This window comes from Tiliqua scincoides, chromosome 2 (genome assembly GCF_035046505.1).
Source record: "Tiliqua scincoides isolate rTilSci1 chromosome 2, rTilSci1.hap2, whole genome shotgun sequence".
In the NCBI taxonomy this organism is placed as follows: Eukaryota; Metazoa; Chordata; class Lepidosauria; order Squamata; family Scincidae; genus Tiliqua; species Tiliqua scincoides.
The window spans coordinates 87607862-87634365 of NC_089822.1; the positions used below are offsets into that span (position 1 = coordinate 87607862).

Below are 26504 nucleotides of genomic sequence, written 5' to 3' on the forward strand. Positions count from 1 at the left end.
TGTGACAGTTAAAAACTCTGTTTCAGCATATTACTGAAAATGGAGCAAAAGGACTTAACATGTTGGCTAGTATTAATGTTGAGTTCCTCCCTAAGAAGCAGCTATGACTTAAATATAAGAACATAAGAAGACCCATCTGGATCAGGCCATAGGCCCATCTAGTCCATCTTCCTTTATTTCACAGTGGCCCACCAAATGTCTCAGGGAGCACACAAGACAACAAGAGATCTGCATCCTGGTGCCCTCCCTTGCAAACTTATAGGTTGTATTGATAGTAATTTGGGCGACTATAACTATAGCTATTGAAATACGTTGTGTTTCTAAATATTTAAATGCATTCATAGCTCTTGCCAATACCAGTTCTCATTGTGTAGACTCTGTCCTTGATGTACAAGAATATTTATGCAGAAATTTCCTTTAGAAAACACTGCCATTTTAACTCATTACCAGTTTTTCTTCTTTCTTCTTTATAACATTTCTGTTTCTGTACAGGATAAAAGGAAGAAACATTGCCAAGTGATATTTAGAACTCACTTTTTTAATGTTGTTAAGGTTTGATTACATTATAAGTAGAGTGTTTCAGGTGAGTAGGATAGGGTTACAACCCAAGTCTTACTGAACACAAAGGACTTACTTCTGAGTAAGGTAAATAACACCATTTTCAAACACCTCTACCCATTACACTCAATGGGCTTTACTTCTGAGTAGACATGCACAGGATTGCGCTGCCAATCTCATTTTCACCTTTGGAGGTACTGAGGATCATGCATTATAACAGGAAGATCATTAGTACCTCCAAGGACCAAAATAACACCTCTAGTAATGGGACTTACTCCTCATTGTTTGCAACCTTCAGTTTCGAAAGACTATGGTATCGCGCTCTGAATGGTGGTTCTGGAACAGCGTCTAGTGTGGCTGAAAAGGCCAATTCGGGAGTGACAATCCCTTCCACACTGGGAGCAAGTGCAGTCTGTCCCTGGTCTGTCTCCCTGGCTATGGGCCTTCCTTCTTTGCCTCTTTGCCTCAGACTGTTGGCCAAGTGTCTCTTCAAACTGGGAAAGACCATGCTGCACAGCCTGCCTCCAAGCTGGCCGCTCAGAGGCCAGGGTTTCCCACCTGTTGAGGTCCACTCCTAAGGCCTTCAGATCCCTCTTGCAGATGTCCTTGTATCACAGCTGTGGTCTACCTGTAGGGCGCTTTCCTTGCACGAGTTCTCCATAGAGGAGATCCTTTGGGATCCGGCCATCATCCATTCTCACGACATGACCGAGCCAACACAGGCGTCTCTGTTTCAGCAGTGCATACATGCTAGGGATTCCAGCACGTTCCAGGACTGTGTTGTTTGGAACTTTGTCCTGCCAGGTGATGCCGAGAATGTGTCGGAGGCAGAGCATGTGGAAAGCGTTCAGTTTCCTCTCCTGTTGTGAGCGAAGAGTCCATGACTCACTGCAGTACAGAAGTGTACTCAGGATGCAAGCTCTGTAGACCTGGATCTTGGTATGTTCCGTCAGCTTCTGCAGCTCCTTATAAGATTGTGACCTTAGCAATAGTTCCTGATTTGATTTTCAAATGTAAACCTTCATATGGGCAGCTCTGTTACAGCTTGAGTAGCAGATACTGAGTTTCTTCCAAACTGAGCTATTTAATAGGGTTTCCCAAATAGAAGGTTAACTTCCCAATTCTTCATATTAGAAGGTTGCCATCATTAAAGCATCAAATGAATGGAAAATTCAGCATTCTACCTCAGGCATTTCTTTTTCTATGGCATGAATGGCTATTTTAGCAATCTGTCTCTGCCAAGACTGTATTTCCTGGGCTGGGAGAAGCTAAACAGGCCTAATATATGCTCTCAGACATGTGTGTGGAAAAGATTACTGAATGTTTATCCACATGTTGCATGGATTTTTCCAAATAAACTTTTGGCTTTCTGCATCAGTAAAACTTGTATACAGTGCTGCATAGAGAAAAAGCATACAGGCTTCTCTAGTGGCCTAGCACTAGGTTATTGCGTCTTAGACAAAATGAAGTGTCACGCTGTGAGAGAGGGAAGGGGAAAAGAAAATATTTGTGTTCTTTTAAAGGAAGAGTCCCTGCAGTTTGCTCAGCAGCAGCATTTGATGTGCTCTTTTTGTCATGGCTGCTGTGGCACATGACATCTGGTGGAACCGAGGGGAATCGAAATCATATATTTAAGAAGCTCAAGCTTCATTTGCTGACTCATTGGCTGAGAGGGGATAGAAAAATTGAAATATTTGCAAAGCAGATAGAAACCTGAAATTTCATTTACGTGGATCTCAGATGCTCTGATTACTAGAAAATTCTGAGCAAGACATTTTTTAAGCTATGATCATGTAATGCCTTTGGAACAGCTGGTCAGGATCAGAAGAGAGCAAGCCCTGTCACACATGTGACAGAATGAAATTGTGCGGCAGTTCTCCCTTCAATACAGCCAGGAACTTAATCCTAAAATGCTATTGTGAGCCTTTGTCGTAGGAGATTTCCTATCACATTGTCCAACAGTGCTTGGATTGGCAGCAAGGAGGAGTTTCATCAGCAGTCTGGGACATGCCTATACTCGGAGAATGAAAACTGCATTTACTAGAATATGGTGACTCTGGATAATCCCTCCAAAAAGCATTAAATGTTTAAAAATAAACACCACTGAAGTCATGGAGACCTACTTCTAAGCAATGTGTTTAAGTTAGCATAGCGGCATCGTTTTAAAAATGGTTTGAATCCCTTTAAACCCTCTTTCTCATTACAAGTGTAATCAGGGGAAAAATATTTCCAGCTAACAGAAAAGTGTTTTCATCCATCTCCTCTACACTTGTGCAACGACCAAACAGGAGAATCTTGTTTTTCTGCTTCATAAATGCCTGACATTGTGCCTGCCATCTCTAACAGCCTTGCTTTGCTCCAATAGGATGGCCACCCATTCTCCAGAGGGGGGAAAATCTCTTTCTAATGGCATGAGTGATGTGGATCCACTTGAATTTCACAAGAGGGTTCATTGTTTTGACTTATGACTTGAACCTCTGGCTGGAGCAGTCGGGAGCTGGCACTCTGCATCATCCCACAGAATTGCTGAAATTTTGAATATTAGGGCAGAGTCAAAACAGAAGAGATGTTCTCCATCTTTTCATGGTCTTTTGTTTCCTCCCCCCCCCCCCCGTAAAATATTTTAAACAGAAGGAAATGATTTCATAGTTTGAGCCCTTTTCTCTTCTAACAAAGCTGCTTTTGAAATATCTAAAGTCAGAGAGAACATAAAACTCTTTCTCTATAGCATGTCTTTTTGCTCTGTGGCTTACACTGAATTGATTTATTTGGCATACATAGGCATGAAAATGGACCCTGGTCGGGCAGTGACGCAAATGATAATATGAGAGTTTTGTATTTGAAGTGTGCTGTAGAACAGAGCCATTGCAGGAATGTCATGGGCACAAAACAGTTGGCTTCATGAAAGTATACGTGGGACTGCAGTCTAAGGAACATTCGAAGCACAAGTTCCTCTAATCAGTCACAAACTATGTGAAATGCTTCTGCTGTGCATTTGGGGGCATGCCAGGGCCAACAGAGCAGGTCATGGGCCTCGGCACAACCTGGAATTGGCTTCTGCAATGCATTTGGGTGTGCACCAGAGTGGGTTGCGGGCCTTGGCGCAGCCTAGGAGCAGCTTCCAATAGCAACTGATACTGCCTCAAAGCACTGCAGCTGGCGTGGTCTGTGGTACTCAACCCCAAGGTAGGAAATGTTATTTTTTAAAGGGAACCTGAGCAACCTTGTTTTTATCATCTGCAGGGGGCCCTGGTACCAAACTCCTGTTGATTCGAAGGGCCCACTATATTTCTTTAGATAAGGTGGGGAGGAGAGTGGATTGGGGCCAGGAACGAGGTGGTATTGTTGGCACAGCTGCATTGCCACACAGGGAGTTACATCGGATTGGGCTATGAATAAATAAATAGTTCCCTGACCCAATACGGTTCACAATCTAATGAAGGATGCAAAAGAAACTGCAGCAAACAGCCAGTAGAAAAGACACTAGTTGCTCCCCCCCCCCAGCTAAATATAAGATGACAAACACTTTAAAAGAGGCCTCTTTGCCAGGTGAGCAGGGGTAGCATCAGTGTTAATACCAGGTCATGATGTTTTATGACCTGTTTGTATCAGCTACTGTGGTGACATAAGCTCAGTTCTCACAAGCTGTGGGGGGGGAGGGGCATCCTGAAACCATCACTGTGATCATTAACTGCCTAATCAAGAGGCTTTGACAAAGACAAAGGAAAATGCCAAGAAGCTGCCAAGAACACATTAAATGGGTGTTTAAGGACCCTGAGAAGAGCCCTTGCACACCAATATTGGTATGCCCAGAGATTTTGGAAGATAGGTTGGTTTTAAGGGTTTTGGATGGCCAGTGTTTGTTTGCACAGCTGTAACAACAAATGCCTCTTAAAATGAGTAAATCCAAGGAGTTTGCAATGGTGTGAAGAGAGGGAAGGCCGATTTCTGTGCAATAGCTTTAGCGTATGCTAAAATCCTCTAATTGCAACTTGTATCCTTGTCTAGACATTCATTTTATATTCCTTGGTTTTATGATCACTATTATTATTACCTTTTCCAGCTCAAAGCTTTTAAAACTTCTTCACTGGCCCATAGTCAGCACATGAACCATATTCCTAACAATTACAGTAGGTTTCACCAGATCATGAGTGTCTTGCTGTCATAAGTGTAGGTAAAACCCGGTTGTACTTTTCTCAAACTTTGGCAGACTTGCCAACAGAAAGCTTTATTTTTTAATGATCTCATGACTGGGAGAGGCAAACATCAATTATGGGTTATCTGAATAAAGAGCTTCACTGGAAATGATACCATTTGCACACTATCCTTCCCCCCACCCATGGTTTTCTACTCTTTGCCTTTTCCATGCAGATTGATGTTAGTGTGAAGAAAACAGATTTTATTGTCATTTTCTGTTGACTTTTTGGGAGCAAATGTTTCGTTCTCAGAGCTTAAGTGAAAATTAATGACATAAGAGGAAAGCAGACAATATGTACTACTTCAGTTAATGATAAGAGGCTGTCGCTCTTGGAGATCATGGAAAGCTGTTCATGAAATTGCTTTGAAAAGCTGAGTGGTGCAGTTCAAGGAGTAGTGTTACAGACTGGAAAGCACTACAGCAGTGTCAAGTATGGGAGCCTATTCCTTTTTTGCCAACCCTACTGGACTCCTGAGTAACAGTAATGATGTTTGTATATTGATTCAGGATAGAAAAAAATCAAGGCTACAAACTCGGGCATCGGCATTGGCAGCAAGAGTCATTACATCAATGGCTTTCAGTTCTGAGACAAGAGAAGTAGTATGTCAGTCTTCAGGTGTTTTTGAGATAAGTATATGTTTAAAATCTATAGGCCGAGGGTTTTAAGCAAATAAAGATTAGTTACTGCTCTTAAACTGTCTAAATCAGTCACCTCTTATTACTGTTACTGGTAATTTCTGTTGCATTTTTTCCCCCCAGAAAGCTGCTATAGCTCAGTGGCCAAGAGACAGAGCAGTGACTTGATTTTTCTGCTTTGAATCTGGCCTCTCCTATGATCTTGCTAGGTGGTCTTAAGCAAGTCGCTCTCTCTCCATAAGCAAGTCTGCAATATGGGGATAATGGTATTTAATTACCTTACAGCAGTGGTTCTTAAACTTTTTAGAGGCCCTAGAGGTTGCTGCCTGATTTATAAATGCCAAGGGGTGTGGCTATATTGGGAATGTGATTGGGCAAACTTAGCCCATGGATCTGATGGCCACACTCTTCCCCCCTTAATATAAAGTACGGTAGACTGAGACATAACTATCAGAGGCAAAGAAAAACATGGAAACATTTAAAAAAAAAAGATATATTTGAGGGATGAAGTGGGAAAACACCAAGGATTTCTAGTATTTTCCAAACAGAAAAGGGAGACCCAGAAAGAAGCCATGGTGCCAAAACTGCCACCACACCAGAGAGAGCAGAATTTTAAAAAAGTGAAAGCAGACACATCTGGGATGAAATGAGCAGCACCAAGCAATGAAATGGGAGGCACAAGGCACCACTTTTTAAACAGAAACAGAACCAAGCCAGGAATGGGAGGAAATAACAGCAGGAAAAGGCAGTGATGCACATGGGGAGAAACAGCACCTGGGTGAAGGAGGTTGCAGGTAGCAAAGAAACCTGCAAAGTCTCAGACCAGGGCAGGTGTGGGTAGGGGAAAAAAAATCTGAAAGGGAAGACACACCACAGAGGAGGTCCCAATATTTCTCCCATACAACTCCGCTTCCCCAACCCATCCCTCTTCCTCTCTCACGTACACACGTGCACCCTCACTCACTTGCCCAGCGCACATTTCTCCCAATTCACAAACATCAAAGCAGCACATTCAAACATCTGTCTCTCAGCGCCCTCCGCCCCCATGCAAACTCAAGCAGTACGTTCAAATGGACCTGCGCTTTCTCACCCCCATCCAACATGTGTCCTCAGCTGTGGTCTCCCCAAACTCCTCCTGCTTGCCAGATGGGCGGGGCTTCCTCAGAATTCTCAGGAAGAGTGTAAGAGCTCTGCAGAGCCAGCCATCCACTCGCTGCTGCTGTGATGAGCAGTTGCGTTGGGCCAGAGAGGGCTCCGGCAGGTCTCCAGCGGGCCGAATGCCCATTGGAGATGGGGGGCTAGATTGGGGGCCCCCGGGGGCTGCAAATGGCCCATGGGCTGGAGTTTGGGCAGCCCTTATTTGAGCTAATGTATACTACAACTGAACATTTAGTCATGGAATGTGATGATCCTAACGATTTGGACTTTTTTTTTAAGTTATTGTTTATTTTGAAAGATCAAAGATTAAAACTCAGTAAATTAGAAGTAGAAGTAAATTAGAAGTAAAGAAACTCAGTAAATTAGAAGTAGGTGCAAATAAAAATTTAAAAAGGAAAAAAGAGATTAAAAGTTGTGTACCAGATGTGGAGTTCTCAATCTACGTTTCTTTGTTCTTCTACAAAATCATATAACATATTGGGTTTCACCTCTTAAACAGTCTTATAGTTATTCTCAAGTACATTTTCAATAACAAGAAAAGAGAAAAAAGTTACATAACGATTGTCTACTCATCAAATCCATAATTCATTTGACCCATTTTCCCTTTCGCGTGCAGGAAGTTCATGAGAGGTTTCCAAATGTACATAAAGGTTTGTGCTGACTTGTCTTTAAGAAGAATTGTAAGTTTATCCATTTCTGCAAGGTATCTTTAACCACTATTCTTCCACTAAAGGTATCTTTGGAACCTTCTAGTATTCAGCATACAATAGTCTTGCAGCAGTTGTCATATGTAAAAACATAATTGCACAGTCTTTCTGAATCGAATCATCCAGTATTCCTAACAAAAAAGGTTCTGGTTTCATCCAGCCTAGATGCTTTAAAAGGGGATTGAACAGATTTCTGGAGGAAAACTCCATCACAGGTTACAAGCCATGGTGGGTATGTACAGTCTGAGATTAGCTGGTTGCTCATTATGAAGGCCGGGTGGGAGTGTTTTTCTGTCATCCAAATTGGCCATGGATGGCAGGTTTTTTTGCCTACACCAGACTGGTGAGGGAAGGAAGGTATATTTTGTAGGTTTCAGGCATTAAAAACTGGTCACTGTTTAATGAACTCAACCCAACTGCAATCTGGTATGTTTGCTGGGGTGTGAGCATAAATAGAATGCTAGATGTAGGGAAGTGGCAGCAAGATGCAAGTATCTTGTGTGTGCTCCCTGAGGCAGCTGGTGGGCCACTGTGAGATGCAGGAAGCTGGATCTGGGCCTGATCCAGCAGGGCTCTTCTTACGTTCTTAGGTTCATAAGAAGCTTTGGGGGGACTGAATGTAGAACAGGTTTTTAACATTTTATTTTTATGTGTCCTAAATACAGGCTAATTACTCCCTTTAGGATTCAGGAAGTTAGCATTTTTTCCACTAAAGAGAGGAATTTAAATGTACCAGTAGCCATGCATGTGGAAAAGCAATAGAAGCCCTTTTCTTATGCTATTCCAAGTCTACATATCTAGACTAAAGTGGTATAGTTTTTGTAATTGCTAGCAGTGGTGTATTGCTATCTTTTAAAAATGAAAATAAAAACCCTTTCCCCCACATTAACAACATTCCTATCTTGAGTCCAATGCAAATTTAGAGTACAGATTCAGGTCTGGAAATGTTGGGCAGTCTATTTGTTGTAAGAAACATTAAGCATTTAGGAGAGGATTGCACACACCAACTCAACACACACCTACTCCAACCATGTAATGTAACAACCCAATCCTATGGGCGCATTCCACTGATGGAACTAACGTTCTGTCAGGAGAAGGCCCTCTCTGTTGGCCTGCAGAACAGATGGGACTACAAGCATGAATGGTCAGTGACCCAAGTGCGCAACATCAGAGCACTCAGACTCTGCTGGAGGAGGTATATTGCGTAGTGGGCAGAGAGGAAGAAGTAACAGAACATTTTGTGGAAGGAACCGGGGAGAGGGTGTGTTGGGGAAGGGAGAGGATGGATCTGGGAGCTGTTGCACCTGTCAGAACCTATCCTCTATTTTTCTGCCTGTCCTGCTCCCTGACGTTCTTGGACTTAAACAGCTATATAGCTGGTGAAAGTCTGAGAAGATGCATAGGTCATCAAGGAGCCTCTGCAGAGTTAGCTCTTGCTGGCCTCCTGATCCACCCCCCTCCGCCACAGCATGCAGCACTCATGTCTATGGCATGCTTGCATGCTACATCATGGTGAGGAATAGCATTGGGCTGATAGTGACTGGCTTCGGTGCCTTTCTTTGAATTGTAGCCCCCACTCTTGGCCTTCCTTCCTTTACTCCCTTTTGATGTTCAGCCAATTATAAATTATCTCTATAAATGGTTAAGTGGTCAGCAATTAGTTTAGAATTGTTTAAAGCTGCAGTAAATTATCTTTACCACCCTGAAAGGGCTCCCCTCTGAATAAATATCATGAAAAAGAGAATATTCGAAAGCTCTTTACCATTGTGTGTGTGCATGTGCATGCTTTTTGCTTGGAAAACAAAAACATGTATAGCATTGTTTTTGCCAAAGAATAAATATATATTTCTTGTGTCAGACAGAATAGACTGAACTGATATCATTGTTCTTGGGTAGAATCTGATTACACTGTAGAAGTCAGGGTAGCATTGTGGAGCATTGCAAGGACAACTGGCAAATCTAATTTAACCCAGTCATAAATTCAGTTTAGTTGTGAAAAACTCTCCCAAGTGAGTAATTGTCTCTAGAATACCTACTGTGATTTGAAATTAGTAAATCATCCAGACAGTACTTGGCTTCATCTAGACTAAGCATACATTATTTTAAAATGCTGGGGGAGAAAGTGCCACATAATTGTGTAACTAACTGGTCTGCACATTGAATTCTTACGGAAAAAAGATCTTGTAGGTAACATGCAACTTTCCTTCATTTCGCTCCCCCACACAGATCAAATACACATCAAAGCCCAGTTTAACCCTAAACATATTGTTTTGATTTAAATACCTAAAAGTTCTAGTTTTTTCTTGCATTGTAGTGGAGAGGAATTTTTAATAATAATAATAACAGGTATTTATATACCGCCTTTCTTGGTCTTTATTCAAGACTTCATTCAAGGTGGTTTACATAGGCAGGCTAATTTAAATCCCCGTAGGGATTTTTACAATTGAAAGAAGGCTCTATTTCTCAAGAGCCACAACAATTCAGTTGTTTCATTTTGATCTGGCCTCCATCCTGGCCTCCATCCTCCCACGCTCAGAGCAAATGGAAATAGCTCGGCTCAGCTTGTCAGCTGCGTCAAGGTCGCACGGTGCCGGTGGCCTCGAACTGGCGACCTTGTGGATGTTATCTTCAGGCAGACGGAGGCTCTACCCTCTAGACCAGACCTCCTGCCTCCTCCTAGGTTTTTACACTAAAACCTGCTTATGATTGTAATTTTAAAAAAAAATTAGACTTGTAAATTTTTCTCCTCTCAAGAAATATCATTTTCTTGTGCCTGTCATCCGTTTGCCTTGTTCACTACCCTCTTTTGCCTGCCTCCAATTTGGGCATCTCTTTAGTGTCAAAACCTAAGTAAAAGAGTGTCTTGTTAGCATAGGTTTATCAAAACCCCTCCCCTCCTCTTTCTCACTCCTTCGTGTGTGGCACTTTCTCCACAATTAACTTTTTCCTGCCACTTAGATTTTTCAGAGCTAACACACCGTCGTAGGAGACACCAACAAAACCGGCTCAATTCCTGCTTGGTTTTTCTTGCCCTCAGCAATGTTTTGCAGCACACTCGCTCTCTCTGTCTCTCCCTCTCTTGTGTTTTAACACACACAACCTAGCATGTCCCAGAAAGATTGTTAAAGTCCATGTTTGAGGGGGATCATGCATTATGTTTCCTGATAGGACGATGCTTTGTCAGCATTAAAAACAGTGATAAAACTGAATGCTAATCTCAGCACAGGAGGGAAGCCATCCTGCTGGGGTGATGAAGGCCATGCAGGGTCAACTGTCATTAAAAGGAGAAAAAGAAAATGTGGTGACAAAATAAAAACAAAGAGCCAAAGGAAGCAGTACAGTAATCTTTGGATATCTCCATTAGCTCATTTTCACACAGACTGTCATTGAAAATGATTCAAGAAATGAGTGCAGTTGACACTTTATCCTGTGATCTCTCCTACCTCATTCTAAAGGAACAAACCTTACCACAGTTTTATTTTCCTGGCTTTTGTACTGCTGCATAGCTTCCCCCTTCTTTCAGTTCTTTTAAATCTGGTTTTATACAACTACACAAATCCTTCCAATTGCTACCTCAGTTTTCAGGGATATCAGGCAACACAAAATCATCCTTGACACTACTCTTTTGTCCAGTGAAGATTTTGGGGGAGGGGGGGAAGACGTGGTAGGAGGTTTCTTCTAACCTTGCACAGCCTCTATCATCCATCCTGAAAGTGTCCCATCCCATACATTTCTTTCATTAAGTAGTAGTCAGTATGCACAGAGACGCGTAAGTATAACTGCATACATTCAGCATTATATTAGAACAACTATCTGAAGAATGTACATAAAACTTAGCACCACTAATGGATGGAAAAACTGAAATAAAATGCAGCAGAAGTGCCCTGGTGCTGATAATGTCTTAAATAGTCATTTTTCCTACCATTATTAAATAAAAAAAAGATTTGTGTACAGCTTCAATATATTTCTTAATTGCTGCCGGGTCAGACCTTTAAAAAAACTTAGCAAAATGTCCAGCAAATGTTGACATTGGCCTGGTTGTCAGGGCCCATGAGAGCAGGGTTCAGGGGGTAATTTTTACTCAGGCCAAGGGCCCAAAATTAGACCCAAGAGCTAAAGGAGGGGGCCCAGAAATTTCCTGGGATCTTACATTTTCTTATATCATCCAAACTTTCTACCCACATGAGATGTTGGGGGTGCTCCAGTGGGCACGTGGCTGCTGACATAAGCCATATGCACTGGGTTGAGGAATACATAAATGACACTTCTTAACAAAGTGTCAAATCTGGGAGAAAACTGGTCTGCAACAGTAGCTCTTCGGCTTGTGCATCTGCTTATCATAAGAAGTGTATAAGAGCTTAGGGACACAGCTATGGGACTACAGCTGCTGCAGAAGTGAGTTTTGGTACACACAGGACGCTTTCCATTCTAGAGTGAGCCTAAATACAATGCTGCTAATTTTCTGCAATAATTTTCTATATTTAAAAGATTTTAGAGAGGCTTAGAGTGTGTTTGTTTTCCATAATACTGTATCTAGCAGCCAGTGTTACACAAGTGGGTAGACCTGGGCTCTGCATCGGGACACCTGGTAGACCTGGGTTCCAAAGACCTTTCTGGCTGTTGCCACGCTCCCCCCCCCACTCTGTTTCACCCCACATTTGGGAAAGATCTCAAAAGAAACATTGTGCCCCCTGATATAATTCCTCTTGGAGGCCCTGCCAGTTGTGCAGGCTCCTGCTCACCTCTGCATCCTTATTTTCATTTATCTTTTGGTTCCAAGCCTGTTAAGCACAGCAGTCTTTGCTTTTTTTCATTAAAATCAAACTGCACATGACATTAGAAATGACAGTGTAACTCCAATTTTAAGTGGGCTTTTTTTTTTTTTTTTAAATACTAGCTGCAGTGAATCCCAATTCAGATTGGACTTGTGGTGTGTAAAGGGGGGGCTTAACCCTTTCTCTGCCCATTTTAGTCTTGATCTGGACTGAAATTCCCATAATAATTTTTTATAGTACACATGTAAAGTGCCTCACATGCATTATTTTGATGTAGTCATTACAATAATCCTATATGGTATATTATTACCTTCGTACTGTAGCTGAGACTGAGAGGGAATGATTTTCCTAAAGTTACATAGTGGGTTGCATGGCAAAACTGAAACTGTTTTCAGTGGGTGGCATCAGGGGTCAGCCAGGTCATGCATCAGCCAGGAGCCTATGCCCATCTGAGAACTGCCCTGCCTGGGCCAATATCTGAACCTATGGTAGTGCCCATAAAGAGGCAGTTGGAAGCCCAAGTGTGTTGCTTTTTCCCATTGCCCCCAACAATCTGGTGCCATTACTACTACACTGGCATACTGAATGTCATATGATATTTTACCCTTAGTGTGAGATATGTTGGTTGTTCAGCATGCAAATAGTTTTGAGATAAGGATGGGGATTGTTGTAAGAGCTGTTGTTGTCACACAGGCATTGGTGGTTTTCTAAAAACAGGAAGGCAGTGCTATTTCTCATGTGCAGAGCCTAGAAGAAAGGGGAACTCAAGATTTCTGTCCCACAGTAAGGGTTGCAGGTTTTCAAACACCAACTTTTGCCTTGTCTTCCATAGCTTTGTAACACAACATCTTCCACACATGCCACTAAAGCTGTTCAGGAGAAAACTTACAGGCACAAGGGATATTTTTGAATACTCCAATTTATTTAGTCAGGTATCATTTAATAAAGGAGAGCACTGCTTACTTCTGAATCCCATTCCACTGAATATTGTTTATTACAATCATTCAAATAGCATTTGAGTCTGCAGTGTGTCTTTACCTCCTCATTTCTTTGCACCTGTGCTGGATGTTGGATCCAGGCTCTGTGGCAGGTAAACACCACTCCTTTATGGCAGGAAAAGTGTTTTGCCCAGTTTCAAAAGACCACAAAAGTTGATCTGCTTCCCATGATATCTGGCACCACATCCTTAAGGGCCAAGGGAGCAGCTTGATTCTCATGGTGCTACCGCAATGTAGTGTATGGAGTACCATGGTGGTGGTCGTAGAGGTAGTAGTAGTACAGGTTGGGCATCCCTTATCTGAAGTGTTTGGTCCAGAAGTGCTTTTAATTTTTCCATATTTCTGAATACTTGCATATACATAATGAGAGATCTTGAGGTTAGGGCCCAAGCCTAAACACAAAATTCATTTATGTTTTATATACCCCTTCACAGCCCAAAGAGAATTTTATATAGTATTTTTAATAATTCTGTGTGTGAAACACGGTTTGTACACGAAACAGTGTGTGATTTTATTTCTTTGGACAAAAATTTTAAAAAGTCATTTTGATGCTCAAAAAAATTCCATATATCAGAATATTCTGTATTTCGGAATTCTGGATAAAGGGTGCTCACTAGGAGTAGTATTTTAAAAGTTTTGGGGTGGCTTCTTTAGATCTGCTCTGGAATGTACTCAACACTCCCGTGATGTAGTGCAAAAGATTAGTACCTCAGATGCAATTTCTGTGGAACAGCTTTTTTGTTTGTTTTTTGCAATGCCAGCTAAACATCTGATTGAAAAACCTCTACCAAACTTCTGAGGAACTCTGAGTTCCTGTGAACATAATTTGAAAGCCACTGAGCTATTTGAACATGTGCAATCATAGAAACCTAGCCCTTCTAAAATAAAATTCAAAAAACACACTGCATATACTGTACAGTCATTGAACCAGGAAGCCTGTGCAAAGGGAAATAGTCTAAGCTTGTTTGAGGACAAAGAGGGGTGAAGCAAATGTCATGAATTGAAAAGAGAAGTGAAATTAAAAGAGTGGTGCATGCCAGTAGAACAAATGTAACTCTGCCCTACTTGATTTGCGTGGGACGCCATTCTAGCAGTGACCATTGCATATTCTTTCGCCACAGCTGGAATGATGGGGGATGGAACTGGGCTGTATATCTTTCATCCTTGCAGAAGCATTGAAGGAGGGGAGGGGTGGGAATTGAATCAAACCAAGCATCCTCATTTGGAGTTTATGTAGAAATATTCTCAAGTGTCCATGAAAAAAAATAAAATCATTCTGCTTTGCTCTCATATAGTACGATAAGACAGGCCACCAACTATAAAAGGGCATACTTGATTTCATATTTGAATGGTGAAGTCATATGCTGTCAGTTTCACTGACAGTTGACATAGATAATATTTGACCAGCATCCCAGTCCTAGCATTTAATCCGTAAATTTAAGGCAAGAGGAGCAAGGAGAGAAAAAAAGTAACAACCCAGTCCTAAAGATGACTTGAGTCACCTTAGGCCCCCTGCACCAGCTCCTGGGTGTTGCCAGCAAGCACATTTGCACTAATAGGCTAGGCCAGAATGGAGGCTCATGCTGGCTTGGCAAAGCTGCATCCAGACCTTGTGCTGGCTGGAGAAGGTGAGTTAGTGCCAGGCAGAGCAGGGGGTGGAAGAGGGTGCTGGGAAATGTTCTGGGGGTGGAGAAGGGATATTTTTGGGCAGGGAAGGGTGGGATGCTGGGTAGACTGGGCTTGGGAGATGGTGGGACCAGCCACAGCACTGCAGGTGAAATCCTAATCCCCCTCTCAGCCAACCTGGCACTACACCAGGCTGCTTGGATTTGTGCCAGCGATTTCACTGGTGCACATCTTAGCACCATAGGGGTGACTGAGACATGAAAAATATCCCCTTACCCCAAGTTGCGCTACAACGAATACTTACCTTGCCCTGAATACAGTGCAGGCCACTTGTCCTGCCTGTTCCAGTGCAAATTAGGATTGGGCTGCCTGTTTGTCAAGCATGTGCAGAGTTGAGGCTAATTCCGTATACTATGTCTGAACTGTGCAACACTGAACCACTGGCAGCTGTGGCCTAAGCTTTTCCTCCCTATTGAACAGAATAGGGCAAAGAAAGAGATGTGGGGAAAGAAGCATCAGCATTACAGGTGAGAAGAATAGGGCTGGGTCGATAAATGTCCCGTAAAGAGTTATTTGTCAAGCTACTATGAATACATTTTAAAAAATATAGAGTTCTCCAAAGGTCCTGCCCTCCTTCTACCCTTTCCCTCTTCCACCACACCGCCTCCTACCCTCTGCCCACCTCCCACTGCCCCGGAACAACACCTCCCTGCTTCCCCCACACCCTCTGCTCACCTTTCCGTCACCAGGCGGTCGAGGAGACCACCTGGTAGCAGAACATGGGCCCACTGCGGGCTCGTGCTGTGCTAGCTGTGGTGCCGGGCCCACAGTAAGGGCTCTCAAACATGTCTTACGGCACGTTTGCAACAGTGCACACTGGCAGTGAGCTGGTGCACACGGGTCTGGATTGGGCCCTTAATGCTGAGGCACATTAAGCATTCATGTTGAGCATTAAGGGCCCAATAATGCTGGATTGGGCCCTTAATGCTAATTCTTAATGCTGAGGTGGCTTGACAAAATCGCCCCGTGATTTACAGCTGAGATAAGGTTTTAATGGAACTCCATGGTTTATAGTTAATTTCTTTTAATCACTGTGCTGCCTTAGTTCTTGTGTAGCATTTTGTCTGCCTACCATTGGCGCCAATGCAGCCTCACTGCATCCAGTGTTGGGGTGGTGGTAGAAGAGGACAGCCAGCAGTCAATAGAATTGGAGCCTGTGTCTGGTAATATAGTTCAGTTTTAATGGTTCCTAATGGTAAAACTGAGACAGAGCTGCCTGTAAGCATAAGTCAGTATATGCCTTAGGAGAAAGTGTAAATAAATCATTGGTGGAATACAATATTTTAACAACATGTGAAACTATATTTTTAAAAGCATAAAGCGAGAAAATGGCTTAAATTTGTTCCAGAGCACTAGCTGCCTTTGTGATTTGTCACTGGAGAAAGAATCCACTAGAAGGTTCTTGTCTGTGTGTGTGTGTGTGTGTGCCCACACACCACTTGAAATGAATGGGGTTTGCACAAGAGCATCCCATTCATTTCCATGGAGCTTACACAAGTGTCTTCTTGGTGGCCTGTGCCCTTGGGCATCTAAGATCATAAGCAGTGCAAATAAGGAATTTGTGAAAAACAAAAAATAACCCCAGTAATATTGCTGAACTTCATGTTGTACACAAATAAAGTGTAGCAAAATTAGAGGGCATGATTTTTCTAAGCATTTTTCTAAGCAAAAATAGTGCCATGATCACTAGAAACATTCTAAGGCTGCAATCCTAATCTCACTTTCCTGGGAGGTTCCTGAACATAATAGGACTTACTTCTGAGTAGACTTGTTCAGGATTGTGCCCTAAAGCTCATAAATTCATTAAGCATTCCCTGAAAAATTAGTCTTCATGACTATTTGTTTTGTGAGCTGATTACTGGACTTCAGTGCATGCCTGCCTGCTGGTTATGTCATACTTCAGGTGACCTCTTGTGGTGAGACAGAGAGATTACAACTATGTGAATTGCCTTGCTGCTTTGTGGCTTGCCAGGAAAAATTATCAGGGTTCTTTCCAGGCAAAGGTTTTTGCCCAAATGAATATTTCAACAGTGTGGCCCCATTTTCTAGGCATTCAGAAGTAGTCTGTAATTTAATACTTTAAAAACAAACTTGGCAAGTGCTTTTGGTTTAGTTATAATTGGGAAGGATCTCGACAGGTGTCAAATCGATTGGACTTGCCTACATTTGTGTATTCTGTCTAGCGATGATGAAGGACATGTTTTCAAATGATGGTTTTCTGAAACTAAAAAGCCCCTTTTGAGTGTCATTGTTTGCTGTGGGAAAATCTCAGCTCTGTCAACATGTTAAGGAGCTGCCTTCATTGGCCATGTTTTTCAATGTTGTGCTCTTTCAGAAACTCCGTGCTTTCCAAAACAATGCTCAGAGTGTGGGAGACATCAGAAATCAGCCAGTTGGGAGCTGGGATCAGCCAGTTTTTATTCAGCTATTGCTAAATTAATGAGCCCAATTCAACCCTGAAATCTTGAGCTTGGATGAATGGCCCCTAAATTTATTCTCCTGTTCCCAGCCAGCCCTGCTTTAATCTGAATCCTTTAATTATCCTGACTTTATTCTGCCTGCCTGCTGAGTGACAGCATGTTGTTTGAAAAACACAACAGTGTCTTCTAGCACCTGAAAGATTAAAAAAAAAAAGGTTATTGTTGACTACAGTCCACTTCATCACATGCATGAACTTATTATCCTCAGTAGGCAGATAAATATACATGGGTGTACTGTAGAAAAAATAGAAAAAATACCTGCCAGCTGAGCATAATATTTAATGCAACAGATGAAGTGGACTTTAGCCCACTAAAGCTTATGCTAAGATACATTTGTTAGGGCACAATCTGCCAACTGAGGATACAGTGCAAACCTCTTGGCTTACCTGTTCCAGTGCAGGGTAGGATTGTGCCCTTATAAGGATGCCACGCCAAGTTGCTGCAACACATTAATATAGCTACTCCCAAGGGAAATATGGTGTTTGATTCATGCTAGTGGCAGAAAATGCTGCAAAGATCTGCTTATTTTTAGCCTTTCATCAACTGAATTCTTCAAGTGGTCGCATCTAAGAACAGTAAGATTTGTCACTGTAACATCCATAGCGGGAGATGGCCCCTTCCCTGGGGTTGTAGGCAAGCGCGAGGGGCTTACCCATTCCTTAAAGGATGGTCAGCGACAGATTAACAGACGGGAGGCAGGTACAGCTGTTTGACACAGGCGGTTTAATAGTGTCAGCCGTTTCACATTCATGAGGACTGTTACTTCACAGACCTACATGCATCATGCCGACTTGTGGCGCCGACGTCGGATGGTCTCTGGACCTGACCCTCCCCGTTTCTGGGCATTCTCAGCACCAGCCTTCAGCTCCGCATCCCTTGGCCCGAGGTCTGTGCGCTTGGAGGATATACCCCTGCTGGTCGGGGTCAGGCTGCCTGGCCTTGGGAGGGTCCCTGTTGTCTCTGTGCTGGTTCCCCAGCCAGCTGGCCCCCACGGGGTATAGTGGGCTTCAATGCCCCATCTCTCTAGGGGTCACCCTCTGGGTCCCGGAAGGTCCTGGGTCTGGGAAGTCTTCCCCCAGCCTCCTCTTTCCAGGGCAGATCCCCGGCCCCGGCCCCGGCCCCGGCCCCGGCCCCGGCCTGCCTCTCTCCTTTCCCTTAGGCAGGGATGCTGCTTTCCCTCTTGCTTTCCTCGGGCCTTACTCCCCTCTGAAGAGGAGCAACTTCCCTCTTCCCTCTCCAGGCTCCTTATGAGGCCTCTTCCCTCTTGGGCCGGCCCCACCCCTCCTAACCACGTGCCTGCCTGGTGTTCCCAGCTGGTCCTTATTCCTCCTCCCAGGTAAGTGCTCTGTATGCGACCCCAGTCGTGCGATTACTCTGGTTTTACTCCCGAGTAGGCCTCTACCCCAGAGGAGACCCCTGTTCCTGGGGAGCTCCCAGCTGCCTGGGCTGGATCCAGGTGACAGTCACATACCCAGATGTTGTTAAAGTCAGCAAGTGACCAAGTAGGACGCTTGTAGGGCAAGGAATATAGTTAGTAAAACATGAACATGTGGTTAACCCATTTCTGCCCAGCCCACAGGTTTACAGATTTTATCCATGTTGCATATGGGTAGAAAAGACTTACAATATCTTTCCTTGAATAATAAACCCTAGAATCATCAGTCTTCCCTGGTCTGCACCATTCTCCATTTACCCAAGAACAATTTATCAGGGGATAAAGGAATTGAGGTTTGGAAGGAATGGCAATCAATTATTCCCTCCTACAGGGCCATAGATGAGACACTAGATTAAAACTCTGCTTACAGCAGTCACAGTATAATTATTCAGAGGTAATACCACTGAGTTTGTTGGGAGCTGGGATTTAATCTGAAAGGTTTTTTTTCCATGCCTCTAGGCACTGTGTTCCCCCTCTTTGTTGCTCCAGATACCATTTTTCTTCATGATATGATCTCAGCTGATCAGATATTACTTTGCTAATATGACAATGACATAGCACAAATAGCCAGTCAGGTTTCATTTCATGGTGACATCACTGAACGTAGAAAACCTTCCATTGTCTTCACTCTGAATAGAGAAGGGAAGAAAGATTGTGTTTTCCCCTCTCTGCTCTGCAGAGTGAGGGCAGTGCCAGGGCTTTGTTTGCCCTCAGTGTTAACCCAAAAGGAAAAAGAGGGGGGGAATGTTTTTGTGAGGGAGAGATGTACTGGCCCACTGCTGATGCACCTACAGCACAATCTTATGCATGACTACTCAGAAGTAAGTCTCACTGTGTTCAAGGCTTACTCCCAGAAGTTTTGCTTAGGACTGCAGCCCTTAGGATTGCCTAGGATTCCCAGCATGGGAAGTCAGGAAGCATTCACCTAGTTGCTTTGCCAGTGGGCCAGTGTATTCCTCCCTCACTTCTTAGGAACCATAACCTGTAGGGGTGGAATTTTATATTTTCAAATATAAAAATATTGTCAGATATAAAAACATTTGTAAAACTTGCTCCTTTCCCTTCTAACCCAGTACAGTAATACTACTGCTGTTTTCCTTCCTTATATAACTCTGTACCGCCCATTTTGGAGTATTTGAACAAGGCAGTCATAGCTTGATTGGAAGGGAAAACAAAATCATTCCCAGTTTCTGATCCCCAGTATGCTATCCTAAAGCATCATATTGCATCAATTGTGTAATATTCTGAGTAATTTTTTCCAGCTCAGTTTTAGGCACCAATGTTAGCCAAATGTCTCTTATGATGCAATTCTGTATCTCTGATTTTTTTAAAAAACACTCTTTGCATGGAGTCATTATAACTGATACAAGATGATAAAGACAAAGACACTTCCTGTTTATGTTTGGAAAGAATGCAGTTCCATACTGACTGCCATATATCTTTTGTAGGGGATAAATATTCCAAATTGTCTTGACAACAGCTGGTCTCATTCATAACATTAGCTTCACATATCTTTCTGCTTTTAGAGTCACTGAAAATCCTGGCCAGCCTCATTTAAAGACTTTCTGTCATCTTTAACGTTCTCTGCTTGTCTAAGCAATTCAGCTTATTAGTTGAAAACAGTAAGCTTTTCAGAACATGGTAGGAACAAGGCTACTTTAAATGAAGCACGCTTGGTAGTATGACCTCCCTCTTCATCCAAATGATTGCTGTGTTCCTTACTGATGAGTACTGAATGACTCTTTTCGATTAAACATGCTGAGAGAGTGTAAGTTCATTTACTTGTTCCAGTGGCAAAAGAATGAGAGAAATAAATGTGGTTTCTAATATACAGAAACTCCAAATGGAATTCCTGGAAGAACTAAAAACTTTAATTATGTTTCTTCCCTGTTGAATGAGCAATTAGGGTCAGTTCAAACGACTTTGCACTGAGATGTGAGTCAAACCCTACCCAAATTGCAGTTAAGTATATGAAGAAGCACTTCTCTGAAGATTGCTTCACCCTATGCCCTGTGGTCAGCCAGATTAGTCATGAAATATATCCTTTGACCCAGTGTACATGTTTGTTTTCTGCAGAAAGCACTTGGGGGGGTGGGGTGGAGGAAGGGCTTGATAAGGATAAGGACTGAGGTGCAAGCTAAGGAGTAAATTTTATCTGGCCTCACTGTGTCACAATCCTGATCTGTCCGTGCCCCTCCCCCAGTTGTTTTTTCCAAGATGATGCCATTGGGATCATGGTCCCTCACATCATGAATCCAATCCATATCTTTTCCTCTCCATGGCTGTTTTCTTAGTAAAAAAAAAACAAGAACAAAAAAACATGCAGGTCCAAACAAAGTGATTAAAATCACATCTCCTTATATCTCATAACCCACTCGCCAGCTGTCATCTATAGCCAGTTGACGGGCAATCTGAGCATGGGGTAAAGTAGTCAGAGAACATACTTCAGTTGTATTTATAAATCACATTCATAGCCCACCCTTCCCCCAAGGAGCTCAGAATTACTTGCATGAGGTTATCCCACTTTATCCTTACAACAAAACTGAGTGATGGATTAATGCCTTTGCCAAGACCACACAGTGAGCTTTATGGCTAACTGGGGATTTGAGCCTGCATGTAGCTAAAGTTCCATCTTTCCCCACCACACCATGTTGCTTCACCAGGGATTCGCTGCAGTGCTGAAACCACTCAGCCTACAACGTGTGTTGCACAAAAACGCACTTGCCATGGCCCTTATTCTCTATTGTTTATGTACCTGAGTATTGGGATGACGAACACAAGAGACGTTGGATTACAAGGATAATGCAAACCTAAAAGCCAGGGCATATAAAGTATGCAGGAATAACTTACCCATTTCAAATGCTTCACTTCCTATCAAAGCCCTGAAATAACTTCCTTTACCTTCTGCCATGCTCAGCTTTTGGAATTTTTATTACCTTGGCATCTCCAGTTCATTCCTTAACCCCACTGATTCTGTGTCCAAGTGAAGCAGACATTTTCCCCTTATTCCTAAAAGTTGTTGATCCTTCTTTTCATATTCAGGAGGAAGGTAGGAAATATTTTGGAGCATGGAAAGCTTTAGGGTAGTGGCTTCCAGTGGTGTGTGATATGAAAGAGGCAAGTGCATTCCTCTTCCACCACATATTTCCCAGTAAGCTGAAGGAAAAAGAGGTCCTGCTTGAGAAATGCATCTGTTCACTAGAGAACTTTTCAGCCAGACTTCTATATACTCTGGTAATATAAAATGAGAATATACCACTGATAGATAGGTTTAAAAGCACAATTGTTATAATGCTCTCAGGCACCAGATATCAAACTTTCCATTCTTAGGGAATCTTTTCATATCCATTTTCTTCAAAAGAACCTCTGATGTCTGCTATGGAATCCATGCACTTAGTAGAATTTTCTGAGATGTGTTCTAGTCTCAGGATTGACTTAAAAGTGACTGTGTGTGTTGTAAGAAAAATGTATCTATGTTATGTGCCTCATTGTTGGCTTTGTGTTTAGACAGAGCCCTCAGCAGAGATACTATGTATGCAGAGTTAGTATGACACTGCAGCACCCACCCGGGCCAAAAATAATGCTGTGTGCAAACTCTGTCCACTGATGATGCAACATTGATGAGGTTTAAATGAGAGACTGACCACAAGGAATGCCACAAAGATATATTTTTCTTACATGTCTGGCTTCACATTCAAATTAGGCCTGGTAGCAGCACCAGAAAAAAAAAAGCAGCAGGGAGGGGCACAGAAAGGGCAAAGTACACCATAAGCAGGGATGGACGAGTCCACCTCATCTTGACTTGAATTGAGGCCCAAGTCTCTGTTCCCTGCGATTTGAGTCAAAATGGTGCAACAGCTGTGAGGCTTACCAGTATAACCCAATCCTTTGCAGCTGTACTCAGAAGTAGTCCCATTTGTACTGGTCATTCAATGAGTCCTGCCTCCTCCCAAGTAACAACTGAGCCCAAAGGAGCCATGAGGCTGGAAAGCATGATTGCTATGAACCTCCCCCCCTCCAACTTCTCTGCCTCCTTTCTCCCCTCCGTGGGCTTCTCCAGCCAATTCTAAAATAAGAACCTCCATCCCTGCCTCCTGGCTAGAACTTCCCTGCTGCTTGCCCAGTCTGAGTAATGGCCCCATGAGGTCTTTCATGCCACAAAAAAAGTAAACAAGCACACCAGACACGGACAGATTAAGTCTGCATGTGTGGGGACCAAGTACTGAGTTTGGCTTCATACTCAAGTCAGTGCTGGAGTCATTGACACAGGTGACTTGAGTGTACACGGGTCAGTGCGACTTGAACTCTAGTCACGTGACTCCAGTTCTCAACCCTCAATGACTCAAGTTTCTACTGAATAGGACTTTGAACAATGAAATGCAGAATCTGAAATGCGTTTAGTGCATTAACAACTATGACTGGTACTTTTCTTTTAAACAATGGAAATTGACCTGAAATCAATTAGTGAAACCTAAACAAACCATTTGCCTGAAGTGTTCTGCTCTTAGCTGAATTCCTCTGTACTGGAATAAGTCTAGTTGTACAGTGAGACTTATTTCTGAGTAAACATTGCACTGTTCATTATTTAAGTATGAGAGAAGGGCGGGAAAGAGATATTGCATCTGATGGTTCAGTAAACAGAGTGATTCATATTTCTAATGAAAATGGGAAAAGCTCCTCCAAGCTAGTATTGCTGTTGCAGTGAAAACAACCAGTCACACGTTTAGGGAAAATGTATGATATATAGTTTAGCTTCTGCTTTTTTCCTTCTTTTTGATATACTATACTCCTTCCCCCTGGGGGCTTTACATTTTGCTGGGGGCTTTACATTCAGTAGAACATTTATCACCTGAGTCAGAGCTATGCCATATTAATATTAATCTAGGTGGCTTGGTAGGAAATTGCACTTTTCTTTATAAGATTCTTCCAAAGCACTTAGATTAATATTATGTGGCACTATTTGGGTTATACATACAAAGGTGAGGCTAGCAAGTGCAAGGAGCAGGATCTTTTCAGTGCTGGTGCCCACTTTGAAATTTCTTGCCTAGCACCACTCACCAGGTCTGTTCATTCATGGACTTTAGAAGGATGGCAAACTTTTTTTTTCCTAATTCCAAGAGCTTTTAGAGGCAACTAGTTGTCCATGCTAGATTTTATCTATGTTTCATGTTCGTCAGTGCTGCTATTTTATTGCAGTGCTGCAGTGATTCTTTACTGAACTTTGACCAGGGAAGCCTGGGGTCAAATCCTCAATTAGTCATGAAGTTAATGTGACATTATTAATCTCTCAGCCTAGCCTACTCATGCAGTTGTTGTAAGGATAAAATAGATATTGGGAACATACGTGTACTACCCTGAACTTCTTGGAAGAAGGGCAGGATCCAAATGTGATAGAAAAATCAAGTAAATATGTATTCTCTTTCCATCTTTTTAGGTGCTTTTATCATCTGTTGGACCCCAGGATTAGTCTTACTGCTCCTTGATGTTTGCTGCCCACAGTGTAACGTCCTAGCCTATGAAAAATTCTTCTTGTTACTTGCCGAATTCAACTCTGCCATGAACCCCATCATCTATTCTTACCGGGACAAGGAAATGAGTGCCACCTTCAAACAAATTCTTTGCTGTCAGCGCAGTGACAGTGCCAATGGCCCGACAGAAGGATCTGACCGGTCTGCCTCGTCGCTCAATCACACCATCTTGGCTGGAGTACACAGTAAAGATCATTCTGTGGTTTGAAAAAGGAACTGAAGGAGGGTTTGGTTTTATTTTTAAGTCCAACCAGGAGAATTTTTAGTGCTGGGTGAAAATCTGGTTATGAAACTATTGACAACATTGTTGCCCGTCTTTCCAGAGGAGAAAATAACAAACTTACAAGCTCTTCTTAATGACTAATGGATGGCAGTACTTATTCACCAATACCCAGTCCACAAAACTGTTCCAGCTGTCCCTCTTTTTTTCTTCAGTTTGATAAAAGTAGGAAGTAAGCTGCTCACACTGGGAAGCTCACATACCTTTGGGAAAAACCATTTTAAGCTACTTTAACTACACTTCAGATGACACTTTTTTGATGGTCCTAATGGAAATCACCTCCAATTAATTAAGCGTAATGACTGCTTTATTGCCTTATCATTTAGACATTTGACTTCTTTTTAAAATGCATTTCATTTAATAATTATCCCCATCAGCATGTTTCATGATGGACATTTTTTGGACAAGAAGAGGAACTGTGCTGAGCCATCATTTTTATTTACACTACGAATAACAATGGGGGGAAAACCTTTTTTTTTCACAGTGCAGATGGCAAGATATTGGTGAAAAATGACTGTGTTTAGATTTGGAAGCATGCCTGTTGTGTTTATGCAGATGTGCTTAACTCTCACATTTGAATCAGTGGAATTTAAAAATGCTTAACTTTGGCTTCATTGCCCTGGATATTAAACATCCTTTAGTAAAGAATGAAGTAAACTAATCTATGCAGAAAGTCCCAAGTTTCTCTTGCATATATATTCCAAGAGAGATGCCTTCAGATTGGTTGAGGTGAAGCAGAATAATGTGTTTGTTGTGAAGAGTATTGTAATGAATTGTGGAATGCAAAGGAATTTTACTTTTTGGAAAAGTGTACTTTTTAAAAGTAAAACATTTTAATTTTTTTTTAAGAAGGAATTTTTCTCAGCTGTTTTGCACTGAGTGGGAGATTTTTCTTTTTAATTTCTCACCCTTCATTTCAGTAGTATCCGTCTACTTCCTTGACCCAAGGTACAATTTCTGTTTTTTCTAGACAAGCAGGTAAACAATTTTCAGACTTAAAATATATTTGTTTGTATACTATTCCTACAAATAGATCTAACTTGAAGAAAAGTGGCTTTAAAGTAAAGCCTTCATCTTTGTAACTCTAAACTCTTTCCTGATTGACATTAAATATAAAGACCTCTGTACCGAGGAACTTGGGACCATAATAGTAATTATGTAGCATGCCACATCAACAACAAATTAGGAATAGTCTTCCCCTCCTCTCCTGATTATCTGCCTGGAAAAGAACACTTCTTCAAAATCCATCCATCATTCTAATGCTCTGGAACGATGGTAACAAGAGTTGAGATAGTACCATGTTTGTATGGGTACAGTGTGTAGATTTCTAAGAACCATGTGTAGAAATATCAAAAAGGTAAAGAGTATGTATAAGGACAGAATATTTGGTTATATTCAAAGTGCTAAATGAAAGTAAAAGAAAAGCATGGCTAATCCTACCAGAAGTTCTCTGTAGATCACATACCACTTAGGAGTTGATATGATGACAGATATTATAAGAATTCCTTACAGAAATGAAAAGAAATGGACCCATTGTTCTTTACCTATGTAATTTGCCTAATGAAAACAGAAGCCGGACTGTTAGAACTTTACAAAATAGCCTACATGCTAAGCCACTAATAAAGTTTTCTCAGTGAGTATATAACATTTAGCGTACATATGCCTGTCTGATTTTAGTAGATCTGTGACATTCTGTAGGAGGTTTCCACTGCAGAAATTGGGTAGACTTCCTATATCTTGACTGACTTGACATTCTGCTTTCACTATACTTATTGGCATTTCCAGAGCTTGCTAAATGAAAACATCTCATTCTTCACTTTCTAGGCTCATTGGTGCAGTCACATTTTGTCCAAGAATAAGCAATAGTCTTATTTATGGTTCTTTAAAATGTGAGGGTGTTAAACAAGTGGAGACCTCAGTTGAATTCCTAGTCAGCACACCTGTCTCTATTACAGTCTCCTTACTGTAATAAACTGAAAATTTCTAGTTTTCTTTCACTACAAGTTTCTTACTAAACTCCCCCCCCCCAAAAAAAAAACTTCCATAAAACTCCAAGTGTTAAAGT

General features: G+C 42.1%; 1 protein-coding gene across 1 annotated transcript in view; it reads left to right on the forward strand.

Annotated features, from left to right (window-relative positions):
* LPAR1 (lysophosphatidic acid receptor 1) overlaps positions 1–26050 on the forward strand; it is a 65693-nt gene extending 39643 nt beyond the window's left edge. The window contains exon 4 of the mRNA XM_066616022.1: positions 24066–26050. Within this exon, the coding sequence (XP_066472119.1) occupies positions 24066–24367 (302 nt within the window). The 3' untranslated portion in view covers positions 24368–26050. The remainder of the gene's footprint in view (positions 1–24065) is intronic.
* The last annotated feature ends 454 nt before the right edge of the window (positions 26051–26504 follow it).